Source organism: Pectinophora gossypiella, chromosome 15 (assembly GCF_024362695.1).
Source record: "Pectinophora gossypiella chromosome 15, ilPecGoss1.1, whole genome shotgun sequence".
In the NCBI taxonomy this organism is placed as follows: domain Eukaryota; kingdom Metazoa; phylum Arthropoda; class Insecta; order Lepidoptera; family Gelechiidae; genus Pectinophora; species Pectinophora gossypiella.
The window spans coordinates 11,669,629-11,694,321 of NC_065418.1; the positions used below are offsets into that span (position 1 = coordinate 11,669,629).

Below are 24,693 nucleotides of genomic sequence, written 5' to 3' on the forward strand. Positions count from 1 at the left end.
TCGATCCTGACACACTTCTCTTCCTTTCTTCGCATTCAACAATCGTTTCATACACGCACGTATTATAACTTTTTCTAAGGACATCTCGAATTTGGTCACTGCACGTCCTTCTAGGTCTACAAATAAGTGAAATAATTCAATGAAATGAAATGAAAATAGCCTTTATTCACTGACTTCAAAAGTTACAATGTAGTTAGTATTAGATTTTCTTATGTATAATTGTTAGTAAGTACAATTTTATATTCATATTTATTTACTTAAATTAGCATCCTTAACAGTCAGGTTGTCTGTTAGGCCTAGGCCTCCTCTAGGTCCCTCCATATATTTCGATCTTTGGCTAATCTCCTCCAGATCCTGGGAAGGTCGAAATAATTCAATACAAATAGAATAAAATTTTAGTCTGTGGGCAACTTTACCTCAGACTGTCGACACAGACCGTTCTATGCGTTGCCTAAATCGATTTCGCGAACAATTTTATAGAATTGACTAAGCAAAGCACACAGCTCTGCTTTGTGTCGGGAACAATGGAAACCACGTGATTGGAATAGGGTAACGTCTGAACTTCTGGGTAAAACTGACTTCAACGGGTCCAGACTTTTAAAAAGTCTAGAGGTTGTTAGGTACTCCGTAATTTTTGAGTTTTTAGTGTTAATAATTGAATCATCACGTAGTAACGTACGTTAAGAGTCTTTTTGTAATTATTTCTTTTTATTTTAGTGCATCATCATCATCAGCCCATTAACGTCCCCACTGCTGGGGCACGGGCCTTCCCTGTGGATGGATAGGGAGATCGGGCCTTAAACCATCACGCGGACCCAGTGCGGATTGATGGTTATTAACGACTGCTAATGCAGCCGGGACCAACGGCTTAACGTGCCTTCCGAAGCACGGAGGAGCTCGAGATGAAAATTATTTTTTTTGTGGTCACCCATCCTATGACCGGCCTTTGCGAAAGTTGCTTTACTTCAACTATCGCAGACCGAGCGCGTTTACCGCTGCGCCACCGAGCTCCTCAATTTTGGTGCAAAAAAGTGTATTTGTATTGTAGTTTCCACATTCGTGCCCGGTTTTTAGCAACATGCTCGTCCCCTATTACATGGGAGTTAAAAAAACATAATTGGTGAGGAGTGGGTGTATATATTACTAGCTTTTCACTCTCATTAAATTCAGGGTAAATCCTAATGCACCAATTTTTAGCTTCCTACCTTGAAAAATTCGAAAAGTCCCATATATAATTTCACCCCTTTTTGAAGAGGTTGCGGTTACCAAAAACAAAAAAATATACACAAATATTTTTAGCCCTCCACCTTGAAAATTGCAGAATGCTCTATAAAAATTTCTACCCCGCATTTTAGGAAAGTGCAGAGACAAAAAATAGCCTACTAATGTCACTCTCCATTGCTTGAACTATCTTTTAAAAAATCACGTCAATTCATTTCTCCATTTTACCGTGAAAGACGGACAAACAAACAGACAGACACACACATACACTTTTCCCATTTATAATATTAGCATAGAATAAGGAATATTATATTAGTATTAATATACCTCCGCCTACCCCTTTGGGGATAAAAAAACACGCCCCCCCCACACACACGCACACACACACACACGCACACGCACACGCACACGCACACGCACACGCACACGCACACACGCACACACACACACATACATAACACAAAAATAACTACCTACTTTTGACTTTGTCTTTGAAGATGATAAAGACAGTGTCCTGTGGAGTCAACGTACTTAATAATATCATGACGGTACCGTCTCAGTATAGAACACTAGAAAACATGCACCTAAGTACTATAGTTGTCTAGATATGTTTCAAACGGGTCGGGCAACCCTACCATCGGTAATTTTCCACTCGGCTAATCGCTTCAATTTAAAATTTTCAATCCCTTTGTGGCCTCAATATCCCCAATACGTTATTTTCTTCCGTACCCCGTCCCATAAGTTTTTTCTATTTCAATTTGCCTTTGTCCCGTTATGGACAGATTCCCTTTAAAGTTTCATTTGGTATTGTTTGGTATTCTGAATTTTTAGTAAAAGATAAACTTCATTTCATAAAAGACTGTCCACAATATTTTTTCTAATATTTATATACAATATATATAAAATCAAATTCGGTTAAAATACATTGGAATAATAACGAGATATGCGCTAGGGAGATGAGATAAAGTGTAAATTAGCTTGAAAATTGATTTACATACCTAAGTTCACGACTATTATTCGATTCCTACATCTCAACAGTGGATAAAAGAATTAGAAGAAGAAGAAGAAGTTCGCGGCTATATGCCGTAGTCATAACTTCACAACTCCCATATCCCAATTGGGGTAGTCAGAGGTACATCTACGGCAAGATGAGTTGAGTACACCTCACCGAGCTTGCTGTGATCAACGTGATAGGTGGTGAGCCGTATAGCCGTCTCATCATCATCAATTTAAGAGCCACACTCTTGTCGGTGTAGCATTTTAAAATTCCAGTCTATCAAAGGCCAATTCCTTGACTTCCCTATAAGACACGACGTTAACCTTTTCTTTAATCTGTTATATGTAAGCTCTTCTTGGTCTTCCCCTTCCTCTCTTTCCTTCTAGCTTTCCTTCTATGATGTTTTTAATAAATTCGTCGTGGCTTATTTAGATGTCCAATCATCTTGCCTCATCTGTCCTCAATAAATCTCAGTATTTGTCTTTTTCCCTTACTCTTACTAGCACTTCCGCCAGCTTTTCGGTATCGCCGACTATAATACATATAATAATGTGCATTATTATAATTTCGACATAATCCCTAAACCCTGTTCGATGGTAGTTACCCACATTACCCACAAACAGATTGGAGTCCGGAACAGGAAATGCAAACTTCCTCCGGGTTTCATTTAAACAAACCAACAATACAAATAAATATTCAACTTTGGTAATTATAACCATTTTGCCGATTATTGGATCCATTTATTTACTTAATAATGGCATGGCAATAATTAGAAGGGGAAATGGGCGTTTAAAATAAATAAGGTTTCTTTTGTTTTATAGCTTTCTATAAAACAAAAGAAACCTTATTTATTTAGCATCTTTATGCTATGAACTTGTTATGCCTATTTAGGCTGAGTATCTCTGGGCAAGGGCTCTACATTATACCCCGCAGGTCTGGGTCCCTATTCGAACTCAGCCACCATCTTACTCCATGTCAGGGTCCTTTGGTGGCTCAATAGTAGCCTGACCAAACAAGACTCTCTAACCATATCAATCCATTAGCGACACAGCTAGAAATGACTGGCAGCCTACTCCACTCCAGACTAAAACGACATAGTGTCCCTAATCTAGTAAATAGATTCGACAACATGTAATGGAAGTGGCATTGATGAATGCCCTTCTAAATAAAGTAAACCATATCAGACTACAAGTCAGACCTAAAATTGGCTCATTGTTGAACAACAGATCGCCAAGTAGCAGAATACAAAAGAGAAAAAAAAAAGAAAAAAGTATCCTGACACCAGGATTGATGAGGTTGGTACTCCACCTCACAACCCACACGATAGAAGAAAGAAGACCATCTCCGGCCTACTGAAGTAACCGGAGTGACAGGAGAAAAGACGCGCCGAACAGGAATTGCCCCAGTAGAAGACAGTGAAGACGACTCTATTCCCCCTGGCGCCGGTTAATGATCTTGTATGAAACCAAAACCAAAAGCACGTACTCCTACCTACTCGTTTACAACAATAAATCACAATCCATCCACATCTAAGCTATGGATGTGTTAAAACATTCTGTCGTAGCGTGAACAGTTTCCATTAAAAGTATAGTATAAGGAACATGATTGCAGTCCATTCTATCAATTACGGTGCACTTTTATTGCCTACTATAATTTTAAAAAACGAATCCATGGTTGGTTACTCGTTTCCATGTTATTATATCGCAGGACGGAATATAAAAATGCTCATGAAAGATTTTCTTTTTTGCAATTTTGCGTAATTTTACGTTTTGTTATTGGCGAGTTACAGTCGTACAAGTATAATTTATCGCAGTACCTATATTCGTAGAAAAAAAACCTGTTAAATAAAGATGTGTGTCTAGTAATGGGACATAGATAATTATACATATATAGCTGTTTATAAGTATACTACGCACCAGCACCCACCTACCTATGGTTGTAATGTCTGATAATAAATCTTTATCATCCGTGCTTCGTAAGGCACGTTAAGCCGTTGGTCCCGGTTACTACTTAATGATGTAAGTGAGTAGGTAGATAGATAGATAGATAGAATCTTTATTTAGGTATTTAGGGAGTAGTCGTTACATGAGCCATGTCAGGCTCATTAGTAACTCTGACACCAGAGTTGATGAGGTTGGTACTCCACCTCACAACCCACACGATAGAAAAATAATCTTTATTATTATTATAATTATGTAGTTTCTATAATTTCGGGACTATGGTGTCCCGGACTTATTATTATACTTTTTGTGTTTTAAGGGCCCAATTTCCTACAAAATGTATGCAGTTGTAGAAAGGGTACATCACCTGGGGCCTGTTTAATAAAACTTACAATTGTAAATTACAAAGACAATTTGGTGTTCATTACGTAGCTAATATGAAACTGCAAAATATTCGTGATAACACACTCCGCAATGTACATCAAATTGTCATTGTAATTTACAATTGTAAGTTTTATTAAACAGGCCCCAGGTTATGCAATCAAATTGTAGCCGGCAACCGGTTGCCGATTAATTTACCGCCGGTGGTTCAACTATGGTGTCCTAGTGAGATGGAGCCCTTAAGCTTTAACTTCCTAAGGCAAAGTTTCCACCCACAATAGTTAAACAATAGATTTTGGATTTCAAAAGAAGACGATCTGGTGAAGGTCGCGGGAAGCCGCTGGATGCGGGCAGCGCAGGACCGATCGTCGTGGAGACCCTTGGGGGAGGCCTATGCAGTGGGCATCGTACGGCTGATGATGATTCGGTCTTGTTTTGACGCAAGCTAAGCATTATTATCTGGTAAGTACTAATGTATTTTCAATGTGATTCAAATGCAATAAAGAGTTTTTGAATTGTATTGTATTGTATTATATACATTTTTTTAATTGTAGCGTTGACAGCGACTCCCCGAACGACTGTTTGACATCACTTCTGTCATTTACATGTACAGTTCAAAACACAATTTTAATCTCGCTACATACAATATTTTTCGATTGAAATATTAAAAAAAAAAATATTAATAAGAAATATTTTTTATAAAAATATTTATCTAAGTAGAACACATTAGCTTTTATAGAATGCCTATTTCTTTTACACCTATTAGGTTCATAACAATTTATCTCCCTGCCCAGCATACAAACAATCAATTATAACTTATTCAACCACCGAAATGAAGTTAATTAAACAACGCACAACAATTTAACTTACGGACTGTCATCATTTTGTGCGCACGAGTCGATTCTGACAGTGAATTCGAAACTAGCGGCGCACGCGGTCGTATTTTGTTTCTTTTAGGGTTCCATAGTTAATTGTTGTAGTGTCCTTTCAGTTTAATCACAGACTGTGACTATTTTATACCATTGTGATAATGACCCCCGAAATGGGTTGTAAAACGAAAGTGGCTGTGTGGTTTTTGTTAATAGGTAATTATTCATTTATTCTTTTTTTTAATTTTATTGTTATTTTTTAATTGTATTGGTAGCGATTCTGGTAGTTACACAATTGTTTAATTTATTTTAGTTTATTAGTTAGTTAGTTTAGTTTGCAAACTAACTATAGCTATTATTTATTAATAAGTAAAAGAAACATATAAATAAACTAATTTTATTGAGATGTATAATATAATTTTCGGGTTTGATTTCCCATCGGGATGTCTCCGCACTCTTACTGCTCCAGCAACCCGCAGTGGAGCAACATGGTGGAGTTCATTTCGTACTCCACTCAGTAAACAACAAAGCCACTTTTTGACATGTTTTATTGTAGATTTATCGATGGCATTAACTACTTGGTCGGACAAATGGGGACCGCTGGGGGCTCTCGCCCGGTAAAGAAAGCAACTATCAGTTCGATCTGGTACTTAAAAGTACTTAATATATAAATTATTTTCATTTCTATTAGAAGTTTGTGTTTTTGTATAAAATATTGTTTTGACGTTTACCTAATAATTAGGTAAAAAGCTAATTTAACAAGGTGAACCCTATGTTATTCGCCATATATGCAAAGCACAGTCGCAATGCAGGGAGCATATTCCCTGCAAATTGTAAATTTAATAACAGTACTAAGTAGTATCCTAGAAGGACGTACATTGGCCAAATTGGAGATGTTCTTAGAAGAGGTGCAGCACGATTTACTCTGAACCGGCGTGCATGTATGAAACGATTGATGAATGTGGAGGAAGCAAGAGAAGTACGCAGGATCGAATCGGTCTCTGTTCACCCCGATGAGAAGTAGGCGTGAGTTTATGTATGTATGTAATAACAATACTTTACAATTCCACTTTATAATTTTAATAATAAACAATAAAATATTTGCATAACATTATTTCAAATATCCGAAGTAGTTGCAAACGATAGGCGTGGCCCTAGACATGGCCATTCATATAGGATACCCTACCCTAGCCCACCAACGGATTCAAATCTACGATCTTCAGAACAAAAGCTGTGTTTCCACGCTTTTATTGCTAAAGCTCATTACACGTAAAGACATTGCTGAGAGCTTTCCTTTTTTTTTCTTGACTTAATGTAGATTTGCCGCAAATAGCATAATTTTGTAGGTAATATTCGAGTTTGTGAATATGCAAAACACCCTACCGTCCATGTCCATTCACACAGAATTGTCAGCCCGGCGGCGCGGGCGCAGCATTATACACACGTCCTACCACCACTTCTGTGTGTATTGAGCTCAAAAGCTGCTCGTATAGCACTTTTATTTTTTCTCATGTGAATTAATGCAATGATGAAGCAGCTGTCATTTTAATTGTTGTCAATTTAAAACGATTATTCCACTTACGAGTCCGTTAAAGGGTTTGCAATTTAAAAAAAAAAACATTGGCAGTAAAATCTTTATTATCCATATTACGTATGGACTCACTAAAATGGTATTTATTGTATTATACCTAAAGATTTAGATTTGAAGTACCTACAATATAATATTATTAACCAAAGGTCGGGAATTCACCCAAATATGATGGTATTCCCAATATAGAGTTAATTACCGTTGTTCTCGGCATAGCATTTATAATCTGTGATACGTATTATGCTCCACATACATTCATACCATTCGTTCTGCCGTTCCAAATAATGTTGTGTACGGAAAAATATAAAAGGTGCCCTGTTCAATGCCTTCATCACTAATTTAAGAGCCACGCTCTTGTCGGTGTAGCGTTCTCCATGCTACTTTTTTTAGGGAAAAATAGGGCAGTGGTTTCCTTCTTGCCTTCCGCCCCGCAGAACTCTACCCGACGCGAGTAGGATGGCGCCCAGAGTAGTCTATTTCAAATCCGTACTATGACTCTTGTCCTCAACCTCTGACAGTTACTGCTCTTAATCAAGTCAAAATGAAAGTATTTATTACCTATTTATAATTTTATTCGTTAATAACACATGGAAGATAACACACAAATAGAAGACACAACAACAGATACCTAAACAGCACATTGGCTCCAATACGACACCAGTACGTCATGCGATAGCTTCTATTATGATGTATGCGGGTAATCTTAACAGAGTATTACCATACTTTTTATTGTTATGATATATTCAAACTCAAAATTCGAAATTCGATTTTCATGCTCGTCTCTCGATGATCTGTCCCGGAACCGGTTATGGATGGCAATGGAGCCTATTCAGTTCATTTGGCAGTTTTTTTAAATTAATCTAAGTAATAAAGTAAGGATGTAAGTAAGGCGATTCTCACACTGCCCCGCATGATGTGTTTATAGAAAACACGCACGGTCTAACACACGGAAAATGCATCCGCATGAACGCGCGTGGATGCATTTTCTGTGTTAGACTGTGCGTGTTTTCTATACAAACGGTGATACTTACAAGCAACGGAAGAACACGCATCCACGCGCTACGCTGAATCATGCGGGGCAGTGTGAGAATCGCCTTAGTAGGAAACTTAAATCTCACCACTTAAATAGAACCTCTGTACATTTTTTTAAACCTATAATGTACCCTACCTCATTTCATATGCCTTCTTTCTTTTTATATGATTTCTAATAATAAACGCATTTTTGATTGATTTTGATTTAATTAGACAGTTTGATTTTGAGAACTGTCAAAATTATTGCCGTCCTTCACTTATAATAGGCGCAAGAAAGAGATAGAGCTAGTTTTTGTCCTGTCAAACTAAGTTGGTGTTACTCAATGGTCATCCGAATCGGCACCAATATCTGCTAAGAGTGGCTACAACAGGTTGTCTTTTGACAACTTGTGGTTCTGGACGCCCCATTAGCTATTATGGGCGTGAATGTATGGATGGAATAACTATTTGCCTGCAATAATGACGCTAAGGAGTCATAGCCGTTGCGCCAGTTTGACCTCAGGGGCCAGTTAATATAAATGGTTCCGCCTATTCATTACTCTAGTGTTTAGTTAACAAATGTTTTTTTAAATGTGCTATCACACAACTGCTATGAGCCCACTACGAGTAGACATTTTACTGCGAAATGTATAAGTACATACATACGTACTTTTACTATTCTTTTTGTCGTACCTATCACATCGATCTAACAGAAACCTCGGTGAGGTGCGAATACTTAGATCATCTTTCGATAGATGTACCTCTGAGGCTCTGACTACCCCAATTGGGATATAGTCGTGACCAAATAACATGTAGATTTTTGTGGTTGTATAGGTTGCGCAAGTAGAGGTAATGTTTATAAAATACAACTGCATACATTTTGTTGGTGGCGCTACCGTGGTGTCCTAGTGTCCTAACATACCTACATGATTTTTGTATTTGTTTTAAATGACCCTACCCCTTTAGGGATTCAGGCGTGATGCTGTTATGTTATTTTGTTGTTTAATTAATATCACACATTTACTACACATCACATTACATACATTAGTTATTATTTCTGTACAGAGCAAAGTAGTAAAGAGAAATATAAACATTTTCCATCCATAAAAGTAATGTTTTCCTTTACGAACATTAATGAGTAAATGAGCAGGAATTATCACATCAAACATATCCGCGTTCACAAAACGCGCATGAAAGTCATGCGCCCTAAATATGCGCGTTAACGCATTAAGGAGCGCACGACCAACCAATTGAGCGAATTACGCTTCGTCTCCATAGTCTTAAGTGATCTCTTGGATGTAACTTGGGGAAAACAGTTGGAGCGCTTAGGGTTTCATTTTATCTGCTTCAACTCGTGTAAGTAATATGAAAAGTAAAAAGATGTGGTACTAAGAAATTATAACCTAAACAATGAAAATTAAGCAGTGATAACTGCAGAGCATTCAGCACTTTAAGTTAAACATAAAGTACCTCTCGTTTAATTTTAAAAAACGAATGACCCTTTGCCCTTAACTTACTTTTTAAATATTTTTTTATTGAATGTTTGCCTCAGTTAACATTAAGTAGGTACCTACTTGGCGACTTCTGTATCTAGTATATACCTATCAGAAAAGCAAATTATGTGGATGGATACGAGTAGGAGAAGATCCAAGAAAGTGTGGATGGATTGTGTAAAGAAGAAGGATATGTGTGTGAAAAGTGTGTGTACTGAGATGTCAACTGACAGAGATAAATTAAAGAGGAATGCTTGTTGTGCCGACTCTACTTAGCGTGGGATAAGGGAATGAGGATGATGGCACCTGCAATAAAAACAAAACTTCCTAGTTAAGTATTAAAATATATCAAATATCTATTTACTCCCACGCAAGCCTTTTTAAACAGAGAAACAAAATTCCGATTTATAAAATATTTAAGAGGCCGTAAAAACGGCCTCCGTAATCCAGCGGTTGCGCATTGGGCTCACGATCCGGAGGTCCCGGGTTTGAAACCCGTTGGGGAATATCACAAAAACACCTTATGATCCCTAGTTTGGTTAGGACATTACAGGCTGATCACTTGATTGTCCGAAAGTAAGGTGACGTTAACTTTGGCGGGTAACTGATATAATAATATAATCCTGACAAGGGCTAATAAGGTTGGTAATTGACCTCACAACCCACACGATAGAAGAAGATGACATCTCCCATTCCCTAATTGTAAAATCATTCCCTAATTGTAAACCATGAGCCATGTCAGGGGCCTTTGGCGGTTCAATAGTAACCCTGACACCAGGGTTGATGGGGTTGGTAATCTACCTCACAACCTACACGATAGAAGAAGATTGTAAAATCATTACAATCATAAAATTTTAAAAAAAAAGATCACAACTTTATGGCGTGTACAATTTTATTCATCAGTACAACTACCAACGAGTGACCGCTTTACACTCGTCGAGTAACACTAAAATTAATGAAATATGATGGCGCCTTCCCCTTAGTAATTTGTCTAATTTAAAAAAATATTTTTTTACTGGGGGAACTGTTACTGTTGTACAAACTTCAAGCTACTGTTATGACAGAGAGAAATGTAAGTATGTTTGTATATTTTTTATCCTCGTATTTATCTCGTAATGCGTTGAATGAGCGTAATAAACTCTTGATTGAATGATTTAAAGCTCGGAGTTAGTTTTGTTTGGTTGGTACTCTCCGGGATTGAAGACAAGATTTGGATATTTTTTAGGAAATCAGAATCATTTATTCAACGTAATTATCATGGATACTTGTTGAAGGTCAATGTAACATTTTTGAATATACGTCATTTCGCAAGGTGTTATGGCTGAAAAGAAGAAATGACAAGAAACTGCAATAGCAACACATCTTTTAAATCAATGAGGGTACATTACAAGTTATTTAATAACTAGAGGAATGCATTCAATACCAGTCATTTTTATCATTTAGGTAATCATTAATCTTATAATAAGCTTTTTTACATAAAGTAAGCTTCACATGAGCTTTAAATTTATTTTCTGACAAATTTAAAATATTATCTGGTATTTTAATGTAAAAACGTTTACATAACCCCAAAAAAGATTAATTTAATTTATTAAATCTAAAATTTTGAATAGCAATTTTATTTTTATTTTTTGTATTGTAAGTATGCCTTTTTTATTTAAGATTATTATTTAAGATGAATAAGAACTTTCTATTTGAGCGGTTGTCGTCTGTACTTAAGATCACGCCTATTTCCCTTTGGGGTAGGCAGAGACCACGGGATTCCACGTACCACGATCCAGACACACCACTTTGGCTTCTTCCACTCTTATGAAAGACTTCATGCATGCTCGCCAGTGTATAGAACTCTTGACCGTCATAGGACGAATATCATATTGATAACTTGTAGCATGGAGAGTATTCGGAAAATGCTACACCGACAAGAGCGTGGCTCTTAAATTGATGATGATGAACTTGTAGCTCTGCCCACCCTTATTCTTCTAAGAACCAGATACCTTTTAAAATCCAAATCCTATTATTTAACTAATCAAATCAAAATCAAATATACTTTATTGCACACAACATACATAACAAGTTTACACAAATGGATGATAGATACAGTACAATCTGGCGGCCTTGTTGCTAAGCAGCAATTTCTTCCAGGCAACCATTGGAAAGGAAACAGGACAGTGCAACATCTTGTATAAAATTATAGAATACTAACATAATATATATAAAAAATCAAATAAATATAAAAAATTAAAATAAAATTAAAACAATAAATAAATAAAAAATAAATAAATAAAGAATAAAACTAATGTGTCTGGAAATCCGGTTATTACAAAGTTATATTACTATAAACACACAATTTTTTTTATTTTTTTTACTTATTGTAGATTTGCCGCAGATGGCATTAATTACTTGGCCGGACAAATGGGGAGCGCTGAAGGCTCTCACCCGGTACAACGTTTAAGACAACAGGCCTGAGGGTGCCCAGTTGGGCGCGAACCTCGGCTCAGGGCGTCGTCTGAGAGGAAAAATATTTGAAAGAATTAATCGACCCTAGTGAGTCGATAGCGATAAGTGCTGAATGAGGGAAATCGTCGACCACGCCGGCGGGGTCGGTATCGGGGAAATAAACACACTAAAATCACGCCTTTTGTCTGTACTTATTATTTACAAAAAGGAAAAAAGCGAAAATAGTGGTACCTATACACACTGGCCTTCGTTAGGCAAAGTAAATCTCATCATATTAGCCAGATTGAATTAAACAATTAATTATGTAAATTCTCTTTTATATGCGGTTATAAAAATAAATGGTTGCTTGTCACGCACTCAAGAGTCACTCACCGAACAACCTTAATGTGAATGAGCGAATGTGTGTTTTAGTCAAGGAGGTTAAACTGATTTTACGAATACCTACAATAATTCAAATTCAAATTCAAAAATCTCTTTAGTCAGTAGGTAACATAGTTACACTTTGAATCGTCAATTTTTACATACTTAATAATGTCTCCCTAGCGTTATCCCGAGTTAGCGAGGAGTGTGTACGCATCATTTAGTGAATACTACAATACGTAGGTATGTAGTAGGGAAATACACCTCTACTTACCCGTATCATGATGCTATTATATTTGTCACCTCGCAAACTCACACCTCACTTAAAGGAGATTGATCAAAGTTGTATGGAACTTGATCCAAATATCCACCACTAACAAGACCTATTTATCGTAATAGGTCACTAAATACATAACATAATTATAACAGCCTGTATACGTTCCACTGCTGGGCACAGGCCTCCCCTCAATCAACCGGAGGGGGTATGGAGCATACTCCACCACGCTGCTCCACTGCGGGTCTCCACACAACAGCCTCCGTGGTCTGGTGGTTAGAGCGTTAGGCTCACGATCTGGAGGTCCGGGTTCGATTCCCGAGGGGCATTGTCGAAATCACTTTGTGAGACTGGCTTTTGTTTGGTATGGACTTTTCAGGCTTGAATCACCTGATTGTCCGAAAAAATAAGATAATTCCATGTTTCGGAGGGCACGTTAAGCCGTTGGTCCCGGCTATTAGCCGTAAAAACACCTCCACCAACCCGTAGTGGAGCAGCGTGGTGGAGGACACTAAATATTGAGCAAAATACCAAACCGCAGTCAAAAATATGCCGTCAGTAAAAAGTTATGGCTAAATGAAAAATCACTTTTTTTAACTTTTTATGTTTTTTACATCATTGTTCCCATTTCTACATTTTTATCTGGATCGCACTCGTTTGATTTGTCTTGATAAGCTTTCTGGTGCTCAATGATATCCAGGGTCTGAAGATGGAACTGGAAAGTGATCAAAGGAACTCGCGTTAGTGGTGGACATTTGTACCACTTTTGGTCAATCTCCTTTTGCCCCAATGAACTTTTATCAAATCGTTTACCAGGTGTAACATCAGCAGAAGTAACCCTCAATGGTGTGTGGAAGGAGAACTTCGGGTGGGAGGTGCGGTGTTCATGGGAGACCTGGTTGAATGACACGCTGCAGTCAGTAAGGATGTTCAGAAACGACAAGCAGTTCGTTGTCTACAGGCCTGAGGTAAGTGTGTACTAGGACCTCACATTGGTCGACGCGTCTGACGTCAACTGCAGCTGTCGACCATTGTAGTGACCAAAGTTTTTATTAGTACCTATGTCGTTTCCATATCTCAGGCCTATGGACTCCCAGGCTTTTGGAAGGCGGGTGTGGAACCGAAGCCAATATGTAGAGGCCCCTTAAGAAAATTTTATCTAAATGTGGTGTGAACTAAAGTCACCGACATAGCTCGGAGAATTGCAAAGCTGAAGTGGCAGTGGGCAGGACACATAGCGAGGAGAACCGATGGCCGCTGGGGCGGAAGGGTTCTGGAATGGCGACCACGTGTCGGACGACGCTCAGTGGGTAGGCCCGCTACAAGGTGGACCGACGATCTGGTCAAGGTCGCGGGAAGCCGTTGGATGCGGGTAGCGCGGGACCGATCGTCGTGGAGATCCTTGGGGGAGGCCTATGCCTAGCAGTGGGCGTCGTACGGCTGATGATGATGATAGTGTGACACCAACCGACAATTATCCCTGTATGCGCTATGGGAGTGCACCCAAAGACAATCTATTGAACTGATTTGGGTGTTAGGGGACCGGGATACTGGAGCTATAGGGGACTATGGCGCCCGCTCGACCAAAGTTAATAATATTTTTTTTTCGAAAACGAAATGTAATAACAAAAACCCGAAAGGTTTGTACGTACACCTCGGGAATCATAGTAAGGAATACTTATACAAAATTTCAAGCCATCGACAGCTGTAGTTGATTCTGTCTGCAACTCATATGCTGCACCGTATTTTCCGTGGTCCAGTGATTGATCGTTGGGCTCACGATCCTGAGAGCCCGGATTCGATTCTCGGTGGGGACACATCACAAAAATTACTTTGTGGTCCCTAGTTTGGTTAGTACATTACTGACTAATCACCAGATTGTCCGAAAGCAAGATAATCCGTGCTTCGGAAGGCACGTTAAGCTATCGGTCCCGGTTACTACTTACTGATGTAAGTAAGTAGTCGTTACATGAGCCATGTAAGGGGCCTTTGGCGGCTCAATAGTAACCCTGATACCAGGATTGATGAGGTTGGTACTCCACCTCACAATCCACACGATAGAAGAAGACTATAACTCTACCATGACTCTTGTCCCAGATGGGCATAATTGGTAATCAGGTACGTCTCCGAAGGAGTCGGCAGAGGATATCTCTCAAAACTGTATCATCCAGAGTATTGTGTTTCCTGAAGTGTATACGAAAATGATGATCATGATGGCCTCTGAGACCTGTTACCATTATAATATTTGCTCACAAAGATAATCATGCGCGTTTGAAATATATTTTATTCTAAGTCTCCCACGGGATTAGTACAGTCGATAAGCATTGAACGTTCTATTTTCGTAATCCCCTTAGACAATATTGTATTACTTTGCGTTACGAGAGTATCTTCGTATTACGAGATTAGGTATTCATACCCGATACGGATTACTATTGGGGTAGTTACAGTTGCAATATCTTAAAAGACGTAGTAATAGGTACTTAGAATGAGACTGATCGCTATAATCAGATTCTGATACCGCGTATGTTATTATTCACTCGATTGTTCAGTTAATACATTCCGGTCAAAGGTAAAATGACACTTTCTACAATGTCAGTTAAGCGGTGATACAACCTATTAAAAATATTCATGCTTCATGTAAGCCATATATAACTCGCATACATATATAATAATATATACACATACATAGGTAGGTTTAGTCTCTTTAGTAAACATTAGTTATGTCCTTGTTAAATCGATACGTTATGGACTGCGGAAGAATCACTAACGTAATAATAGGCCGAACCTAAAATAAGAAAAGGAAAGAAAATGGAAAAAGAAAAAGAAGGAAAAAGAAAAAGAAGGAAAAAGAAAAAGAAGGAAAAAGAAAAGAAGGAAAAAGAAAAGAGGAAAGAAACAGGAAGGAAAGGGAAGAGGTGGGGTAAGAAGAGAAGATAGGCCGTACCTGTGTTCCTAACTGTTCTCTACCTGTTCCTAAGAACAACATATATTTGCAGTAAGCTCGTACAGGTAGCCACTTGGCCCCGATTCCTGCAGACACCGCCTAATTTTATTTTAAGTTATATCCGTCATTTTCATATCCGTCGAAAAGGAAAGGGACGGATGATTCACAGCTCTTAATTTTAGGAAGAATGAGTAAATGAATGAATAACCCGGGCGAATCAAAAGGTACGTCGCTGGTATGCAATCCGTTTGACGTGCTGTCTACTAACTGTATACTGTGTCGGGTTATTGACGGATGTAAAATTTTTAGACGGTTGGTTTAGATTTGTGCTTAAAATTGACGTGTGTTCCATAAATTTTATGCTTGTCGATTACCCGTCCCTTTCCTTTTCGGCGGATAAGAAAATGACAGATATAACTTAAAATAAAATTAGATGGTATTTACAGGAATTAGCACCACTGTGCTCCTGTGGTTCACGGGGATTGCTTCTCAAACAGGGAGCGCCGGTTCGAACTCCGGTACCGGACTTGCACCAATGAATTATTCAGTTTTCACTAACACAGTTAGCTCGACTATTATAAACGGCGATACGGCTCACTGCCTAACACGTTGCCCTAACAGAAAGCTCGGTGTGGTGTAGGTACATATTTCATTTTGTGATGGATGTACCTAGTTACCTGTTCCTCAAGTCTCATCATCATCATCATCAGCCGTATGACGCCCGCTGCTGGGCATAGGCCTCCCCCAAGGATCTCCACGACGATCGGTCCTGCGCTGCCCGCATCCAACGGCTTCCCGCGACCTTCACCAGATCGTCAGTCCACCTTGTAGCGGGCCTACCCATCGAGCGTCGTCCTCAAGTCTAATAGAGTACAAACTTCATCATCTCCCAAGCATTATACCCTTTTCCATAGGGTCCGTTTACATAACCTCAAGATTTGACAGGCCCGTTTTTTTACAGAAGCGACTACCTATCTGTAATTCCAACCCGCGAAGGGAAAACCAACCCAATACAGGTTAGGTCACATACCCCCGAAAATACATTTCTCGGGAATGTGGGTTTCCTCGCGATGTTTTCCTTCACCGCTGAGCACGTGATAGTCGTTTATTAATAGAGTACAAACTTGAACCTCGAAATTCTTTCCCAAATAATTTTCCCATTCGTTGCGAACTGAAAGTGCGGAAAATTTTTATATTTTAGTGCCCAAAAATAGCCGGTCAATTTCCATTATAAAATGACAGGATAGAGAATTTTGTCAGGATATTAATTTAACCTCGGAGCGGCGAGCCGAAAAATTGTTGATGACACCACGATTAATGACGTGCTGACGCGTACTTCCTGTTCCTGTAGAGTTGGCATAATCCTGGATTCTGATCTGCTATGACGATAATAATGCACCATTGATATATAATTACCATAGACAAAGCGCGTCATTCAAAAATAGAACGAAAACTTAGGTATACATTCATACGCAGCGGTAGGTATATCTTCATATTCAATCTTCTTCTTCTATCGTGTAGGTAGTGAGGTGAATTACCAACCTCATCAACTCTGGTGTCAGGGTAATTATGGAGCCGCCAAAGGCCCCTGACAAAAACCAATCGATAAAATCAAAGAAGAAAAAGAGGATAGAGGAAAAGAAAAGAAAGGTTTTAGATTCAATAACATCGTTAAAATTACTTAGGTACGGTTTTCATCCTAGCATCAATAGCGCGTGGAGATTCACGTTATACTGATCCACGTGTTGACAGTTCGTCGCCTAATCGCGTACTATGGAATGTTAGAGCATGCATAGCTATTTCTGCTCTAACTTTTTACCCCACTTTTAGAGCGCTCGTGTTCAGTCTATGGTACTTATATATCCATAATGTGCATGAAAAAAAAAACAATAATATAAAATGCCTCCCCTCAATCAACCGAAGGGGTATAGAGCATACTCCACCACGCTGCTCCAGTGCAGTGAAATTGATGAAAAGTACATTCATCATCAAATATTCTCCCATATTTATCATTCCATATATTTTCCTCTACCGACCCCTACGTAGATGCAGGCGTGATTCTATGTTATGTTATACGATTCTCCGTTAATTTAGTTAATTATTGTGATTACCTATACCTATACCTACTACCCACATACATATACCTACATTATTTCTATGTATATTAGAGACTCACTCCTGCAGACAAACTGTTTAAACAGTTTCACCAGTAGGCTTTGCACGGTAACCGGTTAAACTTCGACCAATAGCCGTTTGACGTCCATCTACGAAGATAGCATTCGTATCAATTATTGGTCGAAGCGCTCAATAAAATTCGAGCCGCGCGCGGCGCGGTTCTCATGCAGACCCCGGCAGGGCCTTGGTAAATTGTATATTTAGTATAAAGATTTAATAAATAAATAATAATGAATATTTATTATTGCAGACAAGCGGAGCTCAACTCAGGGAAGATATACCGTCCGAAGATTTCCGAATGACCATTTTCTGCCGACTGTCCTCCCCACAAGGACAGAGGGGCAGTTGTATCGCCAAGATAGAAGTCTATCGTAATACCTCAGAAGACATTTACAAATGTGAAGTCTCCGGCGAAAGACCGCATTTTCGGCTGGAATACAAGGAGTACAATGCTTTTGGTAAGCTTTGAGGTCATTCACCTATATAATGATAATAATGATAAAATTATCGATCAGGTCAATTCATTTTTTGTTTTTTTCCCTAACATGCGTTGCACGTGATTTTGACAAAACAATTACGATGGGCTACCACAGATGATGTAAATTGAGCTTTTATTTCAGTACCACCAACTTACACCAGTGTGAAGCAGATTGAAACTGACGCAGCCAAGAAAGTGCTGAACTGCACCTCATCAGGGTTACCTGCTCCGAAGCTGATCTGGACGGTGAATGGTCAAAAGGTAACTGCTTCAATCGTACTTTTTATTTATTAAATGACCAACAACTATCGATACAAAATACTTCACAACGTACATAACAATATCACTTAATTGTCCGAAAGTAAGATGATCCGTGCTTCGGAAGGCACGTTAAGCCGTTGGTCCCAGTTACTACTTACTGATGTAAGTTAGTGGTCGTTACATAAGTCATGTCAGGGGCCTTTGACCTTATCAACCCTGGTGTGAGGGTTACTATTGAGCCGCCAAAGGCCCCTGACGTGACTCATGTAACGACTACGTACTTACATCAGTAAGTACTTAGTATCCGGGAGCAACGGCTTAACGTGCCTTCCAAAGCGTGGATTATCTTACTTTTGGACAATCAGGTGATCAGTCTGCAATCTCCTAACGAAACCAGCGATCACAAAGTGATTTTTGTGATTTGTCCCCAACGGAATTCGAACCCGGGTCCTCCGGATCGTGAGCAGAAGCTCAACCACTGGACCACGGAGGCCAACCACGTGATATCAATGATCTAAAATCTAAACACAAGCTCAAGACAAAGTATATTCCCAAACTGGGGTAGTCAGACGTAAATTGATTATGGTGAAATAAAAACCCACCCCATAAATCATACAAACATACATGAAGAGTCTCCATTTAGATCATGTAGGGTAGGCTGGAACAAATTTATTTAAAGCTAAGCTTCGTGCCCAAAGCCTAATAAGAATACAAAAACATCAATTTCTTTCCTTTGCGGCCAATAAGTAATTGGCAGGCATAATTTAAAATAAAATAAGATGTCTTCTTCTATCGTGTGGGTTGTGAGGTGGAGTGCCAACCTCATCAACCCTGGTGTCAGGGCTACAATTGAGCCGCTAACATGGCTCATGTAACGACTACTTACACAAAAAATAAGATAAAATAAGATAATTAAAGCACATAATAACGGGTTCTTACGGCGTTTAAATGGGGATATGAGACTCCCGATATTTCGACACTGTTGCAAGTGCCATGATCACGGGATGACTGATGAGATTGGAGTGGAGTAGGTAGAACCATAATTTTCAAATTAAATTAATTTAATTATTTTTTTTTTTTTTTAATTTTTAAATTATGGATCTACCTACTCCACTCCAATCTCATCAGTCATCCCGTGATCATGGCACGCAACAGTGTCGAAATATCGGGAGTCTCATATCCCCATTTAAACGCGGTAAGAACCCGTTATTATGTGCTTTAATTATGATAATAACCGCGTAAACTTAAAACAATGTATTAAATAAGATGTTATCGTAAGTTTTTAAGTATTCGAACGGCAATATTATTTCAGCTAAAAACGGAGATGCCTGCTGCCATCTACCGTTTCAGACGCAAACTTCCCAAGTTCTGGTGTGCGTCAAGCTAGCGGCCTCAAAAAAAAAATGGGCACGAAAAAATAATTTGACCATACCAAAAAATAGTACTCTTATTAAAAAAAATAGTACCTGTTGTAAAAAAATTAGTACCATCACGGTTCTGGATTTATAGCCATGTTTTATTGCACTTGCTAGCTTGACGGTGAGCGAAATTTGGCGAGAGTTAACGACAAGGTCTTTCGCTTTGATTTAAATGCCAAAAAATAGTACCGAAATAGTACTCACCCCCTGCAAAATACCGAAAGTAGTACTTCAACGGTTCCAAAGTTATAAAGGCAGTTCTTTGATCCCGCTAGCTTGACGTTTTGAAAATACCTATTATCTGGGGAACGCTTGCATACTTCAGTATGTAACTAATGTCAATAAACTCGTATGAAATAGTACTCCCTACCATCTTAATTTTGATCCGATTCTCTTTGTAGAAATGTTAAAAAATCATCATAACCTATGCCATACATTTGTTGTTGATACAGTCACGTAGACAATTACATAACCTCACAATTTATTCGTAAGTATTGCCATTTTGGAGGTCTACCCTACCATTTCTTTGCACTTCAGTGCTGCTATTACAAAAAAATCCTATTGCATACACCCATATGCACTAATTTTAATAGAAAATGGCTGCATGGGTCTAGTTCTTATCGAAAACAATCTGTGATTTTAATACATCATAATACATTTTTAATCTGCTGTTCTATTTTATAATTTATACCTTCATGTTGAATTTGTTACGGATCGAAGTGTTTGTTAATAAACAATTTGCAGTATTTGTAGAATAACTCAAAGAGTTTCAACAATGATATTACTTTCATCTAACAACCCTGGCACTTCACCAATTTTTACCCAAAAATGGGGAAAAATACTGAAATCTGACAACATTCTTGACCATGTGTAATAATTTTGTTCGCGACTGTACTCGTCTTGATAAATGTATGACATAGGTTATAATGACTTTTTGACATATTTCTACAAAGAGAATCAGGTCCAAATTATGATGGTAGGGAGTACTATTTCATACGAGTTTATTGACATTAGTTACAAACTGAAGTATGCAAGCATTCCCCAGATAATAGGTATTTTCAAAACGTCAAGCTAGCGGGATCAAAGAACTACCTTTATAACTTTGGAACCGTTGAAGTACTACTTTCGGTATTTTGCAGGGGGTGAGTACTATTTCGATACTATTTTTTGGCGTTTAAATCAAAGCGAAAGACCTTGTCGTTAACTCTCGCCAAATTTCGCTCACCGTCAAGCTAGCAAGTGCAATAAAACATGGCTATAATTCCAGAACCGTGATGGTACTAATTTTTTTACAACAGGTACTATTTTTTTCAATAAGAGTACTATTTTTTGGTATGGTCAAATTATTTTTTCGTGCCCATTTTTTTTTTGAGGCCGCTAGCTTGACGCACACAAGTTCTGTGAATTGTAATAGCAACAAGAAAGCCTACGTGTTTTTGTTCAGTTAACACAGATGGCGCCACATGGCTCATTCTAAAATGTGTAAATGAACATCCCCATTCGGGGTAGGCAAGGCCGAAAGTTACCAGAGGATTTAAAAAGGCGTCATCGAAGCTTACCATCTAAAAAGCAATATTGCAATTGACATTAGCGCATATATAAAGTAAGTTCGCAATGCCAACAGCATGTTTTATTGCATTTATTTAGAATAGAATAGAATAACTTTTTATTCCCAAAACAGTGAAGGTTACAAAAGCATTTACATGAATTAAGATTAACAATTTGTGACTAGTAGCTAACGTGCCCAGGGAAATGGGACTTAGTCAGCATATTGTTGCTAAGAGTATGGTACGAGTACCCACTCTCACCAACACTGATATTCTGCCAGTATCCAAATTACGTTTATCAATTGGTAATAAATGAATTGAAATTACGTGATATATTTATAATATTTACGTGACTTGCTTCAGCGTGGCCTTTTAAACCCCCAAAAGTCAACTTCAGCCACATTTGAGGAGTTTATTACATGGGACTTAACCATAGTTGAGACCTGAGATGCATAGATGAGACGTTCAAAAAAAATAAGTACTTATGTAAAAAAATACGATTAAAAGAGTAAGAGGGAGAGTTTTTTATTTGTGGTAGCTTGTAATTGGCCTTTACTTACTACTAAGTGTAACATTATGTGAATTAAGCTGTAAGCTCCCCAAACAAAATAAAATAAAAATAAAATAAAATAAGTAACTATGTTATATAATGAACTAGCTTTTGTCCGCGACTTCGTCCGCGTGGCGTGTTATAAAAGAGAGATCTTTGTGTGTGTGAGAGTGCATATCAAATTTCAAGCATCTAACTTATGCAGTTTAGATTTTTTCATACAAATGTTTCTTCCGGCTAACTCCCGTTTCCGCGGAAATTTTGCAATATCCTGTTGCACTAAGCTTTAAGTTAACTACGGAACCTGCATGCCAAATTTCAAGCGTCTCAATTAAGCGGTTTAGATTTTTCATACAAAAGGATTTTCCGGGAATTCCTTTCTTAGTGCACCTCTCCGGTACCTAAGCTAAGTCCCTTCCAAATTTCAAGTGCCTACATTTAGCCGTTTAGGCTGTGCGTTGATATGTCAGTCAGTCAGTTTCTCCTTTTATATATTTAGATAAAGCTTTACAGGAAGTCAATGGAATAAAGATATTTTATGAGTTTGAGTTTGATGGATGTACCTCTGACTACCCCAATTGGGATATGGTCATGAGCTTATGTTATATTTTTTGTCTTCAGATACCAGAAGACTTCACCTACACGGCGTGGAACAAGACGTCCAAGTTATGGCACTCCTGGTCCTCTTACAACCCTCAGTCGGATTACATGAAGGTGACCTGCACTCCGGTGGTGACCAGCAAGAACGGTCAGGTCGAGCGAGGGTGGCCAGTCGAGTACGTCGTCCTTCCGAATGGCACTGCTTTGAACAGTATGTATTCTTCTTCTATCGTGTGTTCTTCTGATGTAAGGGTTATTATTGAGTCGCCATAGGCCTCTGACATCACTCATGTAACGATTACGAACTTACATCAGTAAGTAATAACCGGGACCAACAACGGAGTGAATTTAATGAAATGAGGGATTTTCTTTTTTATTAGTGATGTCAAAGAAGGGTTTTACTTATTTAGAAGTTAGTTAGGAAGTTCCGGCTTTATTGACTCCACCATGTTTACAAAGAGCCACGTAAGTACCTTTTTTAAAATCACAATCGGATGTGATTTTTGTTAACAATTTAGGGTGGCATTAATAAACGAATCTCAGCTAAGACTGCCCTCAAGATCATTCTCAAGTCTCTGTTTTTATATGAGAACCGTCACATAATCTTGAGGGCAGTCTCGAAGCTGAGATTAGTTTATTATTACGACCCTTAAAACCTCGTAATAGACAAGCTAGTTTTAATCCAATTTTTACTCGAGATGAAATTAGATGAAACGAAATCGAGGATGAAAAGAAAGGCGCGTATATACAAAAAGGGTTGATGGGGTTGGTATTCCACCTCACAACCCACTCGACAGAAGATTTCATTAAAAGAGGGGTTTTCTTTTTTTTTCAATTTTTTTCTTATCTCCCATTGTTTCAGGTGCTGCCAAAATAATTGTCATCATTTCGTTGATGACGTCACTATGGAGATGACTGCCCGACTGCTCTGAGTAAAACATAATTGTGCAATTAAAAAGGACTCTTATACTTAATATCATAATTAAATATTGTTAAACAAGCAGTATTGTAACTAAATACAACATAGTGACGCATTGGTACAAGTCGGAGCCTATATTGTCCACTTGTTCAGACAAGTAGGTAGGAAATTCATTAAAAATCTGCATCACAATAACACATCTTCAACTAATGTATAAAAACATAGTAAGTATTGCAGGATGTTAGTACCATCGTAACGAATACTGAGGGGGATGATTCAGACCACGATTCTGAGTTAATATCAAGTAGAATATCCTCTCGGAAAATTCATGTTTTTTTTTTCTTTAATTATTTTCAGTTCCATACTTGTGCAACGGATAATTCCATCAGTCAAAGTTTTTATTACGATGTCATTAACACACTGTATAGTATTGTAAGTAAATGAATCATAAAAAATGTTGACAGTAAGTTATAACAGAAAGACAAACAAACAAAATAAATGGCTCTTGCTATTTTTTGTAAAGATGCAAAAGCAAAAAAAAATATGCAAAAAGCAAAAGTTAAAATAAAATTATTTTTATTTGAAATAAATAATAATGTTGATTGGTATTTTTTTTATTTTATCCTTTTATCGCATTTTACATATTTTGTTTATCTTTTTCTTAAAAAAATCATATAAATAATATCATAGATAGCAATAATTATATAAAATAATATCATTCATTTCAAGAATACCTAGTTAGTCAGTTCTTTGAATCATATGCGGAAAACAGATAATGTAATCGTACGTCGCACTTCGATTAACCTGAAAACAAAAGCTGAAAATGTGTTTTGTGAATACTAGGTAAGTTAGGTATGAGCCACATCCTATTTTTCGTATGACTAATTTTTATTTTTTCTTGACTTGGTCTAGATTTGCCGCAAATGGCAAAATAAAAGTAGTTAATACCTACTACTTGACCGGACATATGAATAATGATTATCGTCACCGTATAGTGAAAACCAGTATTTCCTCAGTTTTCACCCGGAATGAAACTAGTGCGTATAAACGTTTCGAGACTTTATTGAAGAAAATATCAGCAGAGTCGGCATGGTAACAGCGCCGCGCGCGGTGCGAATTATATCGAGCTACGACCAAGAAACGCAGCGAATGTTGCCTACAGGTATATTATCTACCTACATAGATAAACGTCGTACGGTCACGAGTATTAATA

The 24,693-nt window shown here is 38.0% G+C and overlaps 1 protein-coding gene across 1 annotated transcript; it reads left to right on the forward strand.

Moving 5' to 3' along the window:
- Positions 1-5,440: 5,440 nt before the first annotated feature.
- On the forward strand, positions 5,441-24,088 carry LOC126373361 (uncharacterized). Its single transcript, XM_050019509.1, has 6 exons — positions 5,441-5,624; positions 13,405-13,556; positions 17,958-18,165; positions 18,328-18,446; positions 22,583-22,772; positions 23,424-24,088. The coding sequence occupies exons 1-6, from the start codon at positions 5,570-5,572 to the stop codon at positions 23,474-23,476; spliced, it is 777 nt and encodes a 258-aa protein (XP_049875466.1). The 5' UTR covers positions 5,441-5,569; the 3' UTR covers positions 23,477-24,088.
- The last annotated feature ends 605 nt before the right edge of the window (positions 24,089-24,693 follow it).

Excerpts from the sequence above, each read along its gene's own strand:
- LOC126373361 (XM_050019509.1), top strand. The coding sequence starts at position 5,570 with ATGACCCCCGAAATGGGTTGTAAAACGAAAGTGGCTGTGTGGTTTTTG. Across the intron at positions 5,625-13,404 it reads TGTGTGGTTTTTGTTAATAG|GTGTAACATCAGCAGAAGTA; the intron begins GTAATTATTCAT and ends ATCGTTTACCAG. Across the intron at positions 18,447-22,582 it reads GGACGGTGAATGGTCAAAAG|ATACCAGAAGACTTCACCTA; the intron begins GTAACTGCTTCA and ends TTTTGTCTTCAG.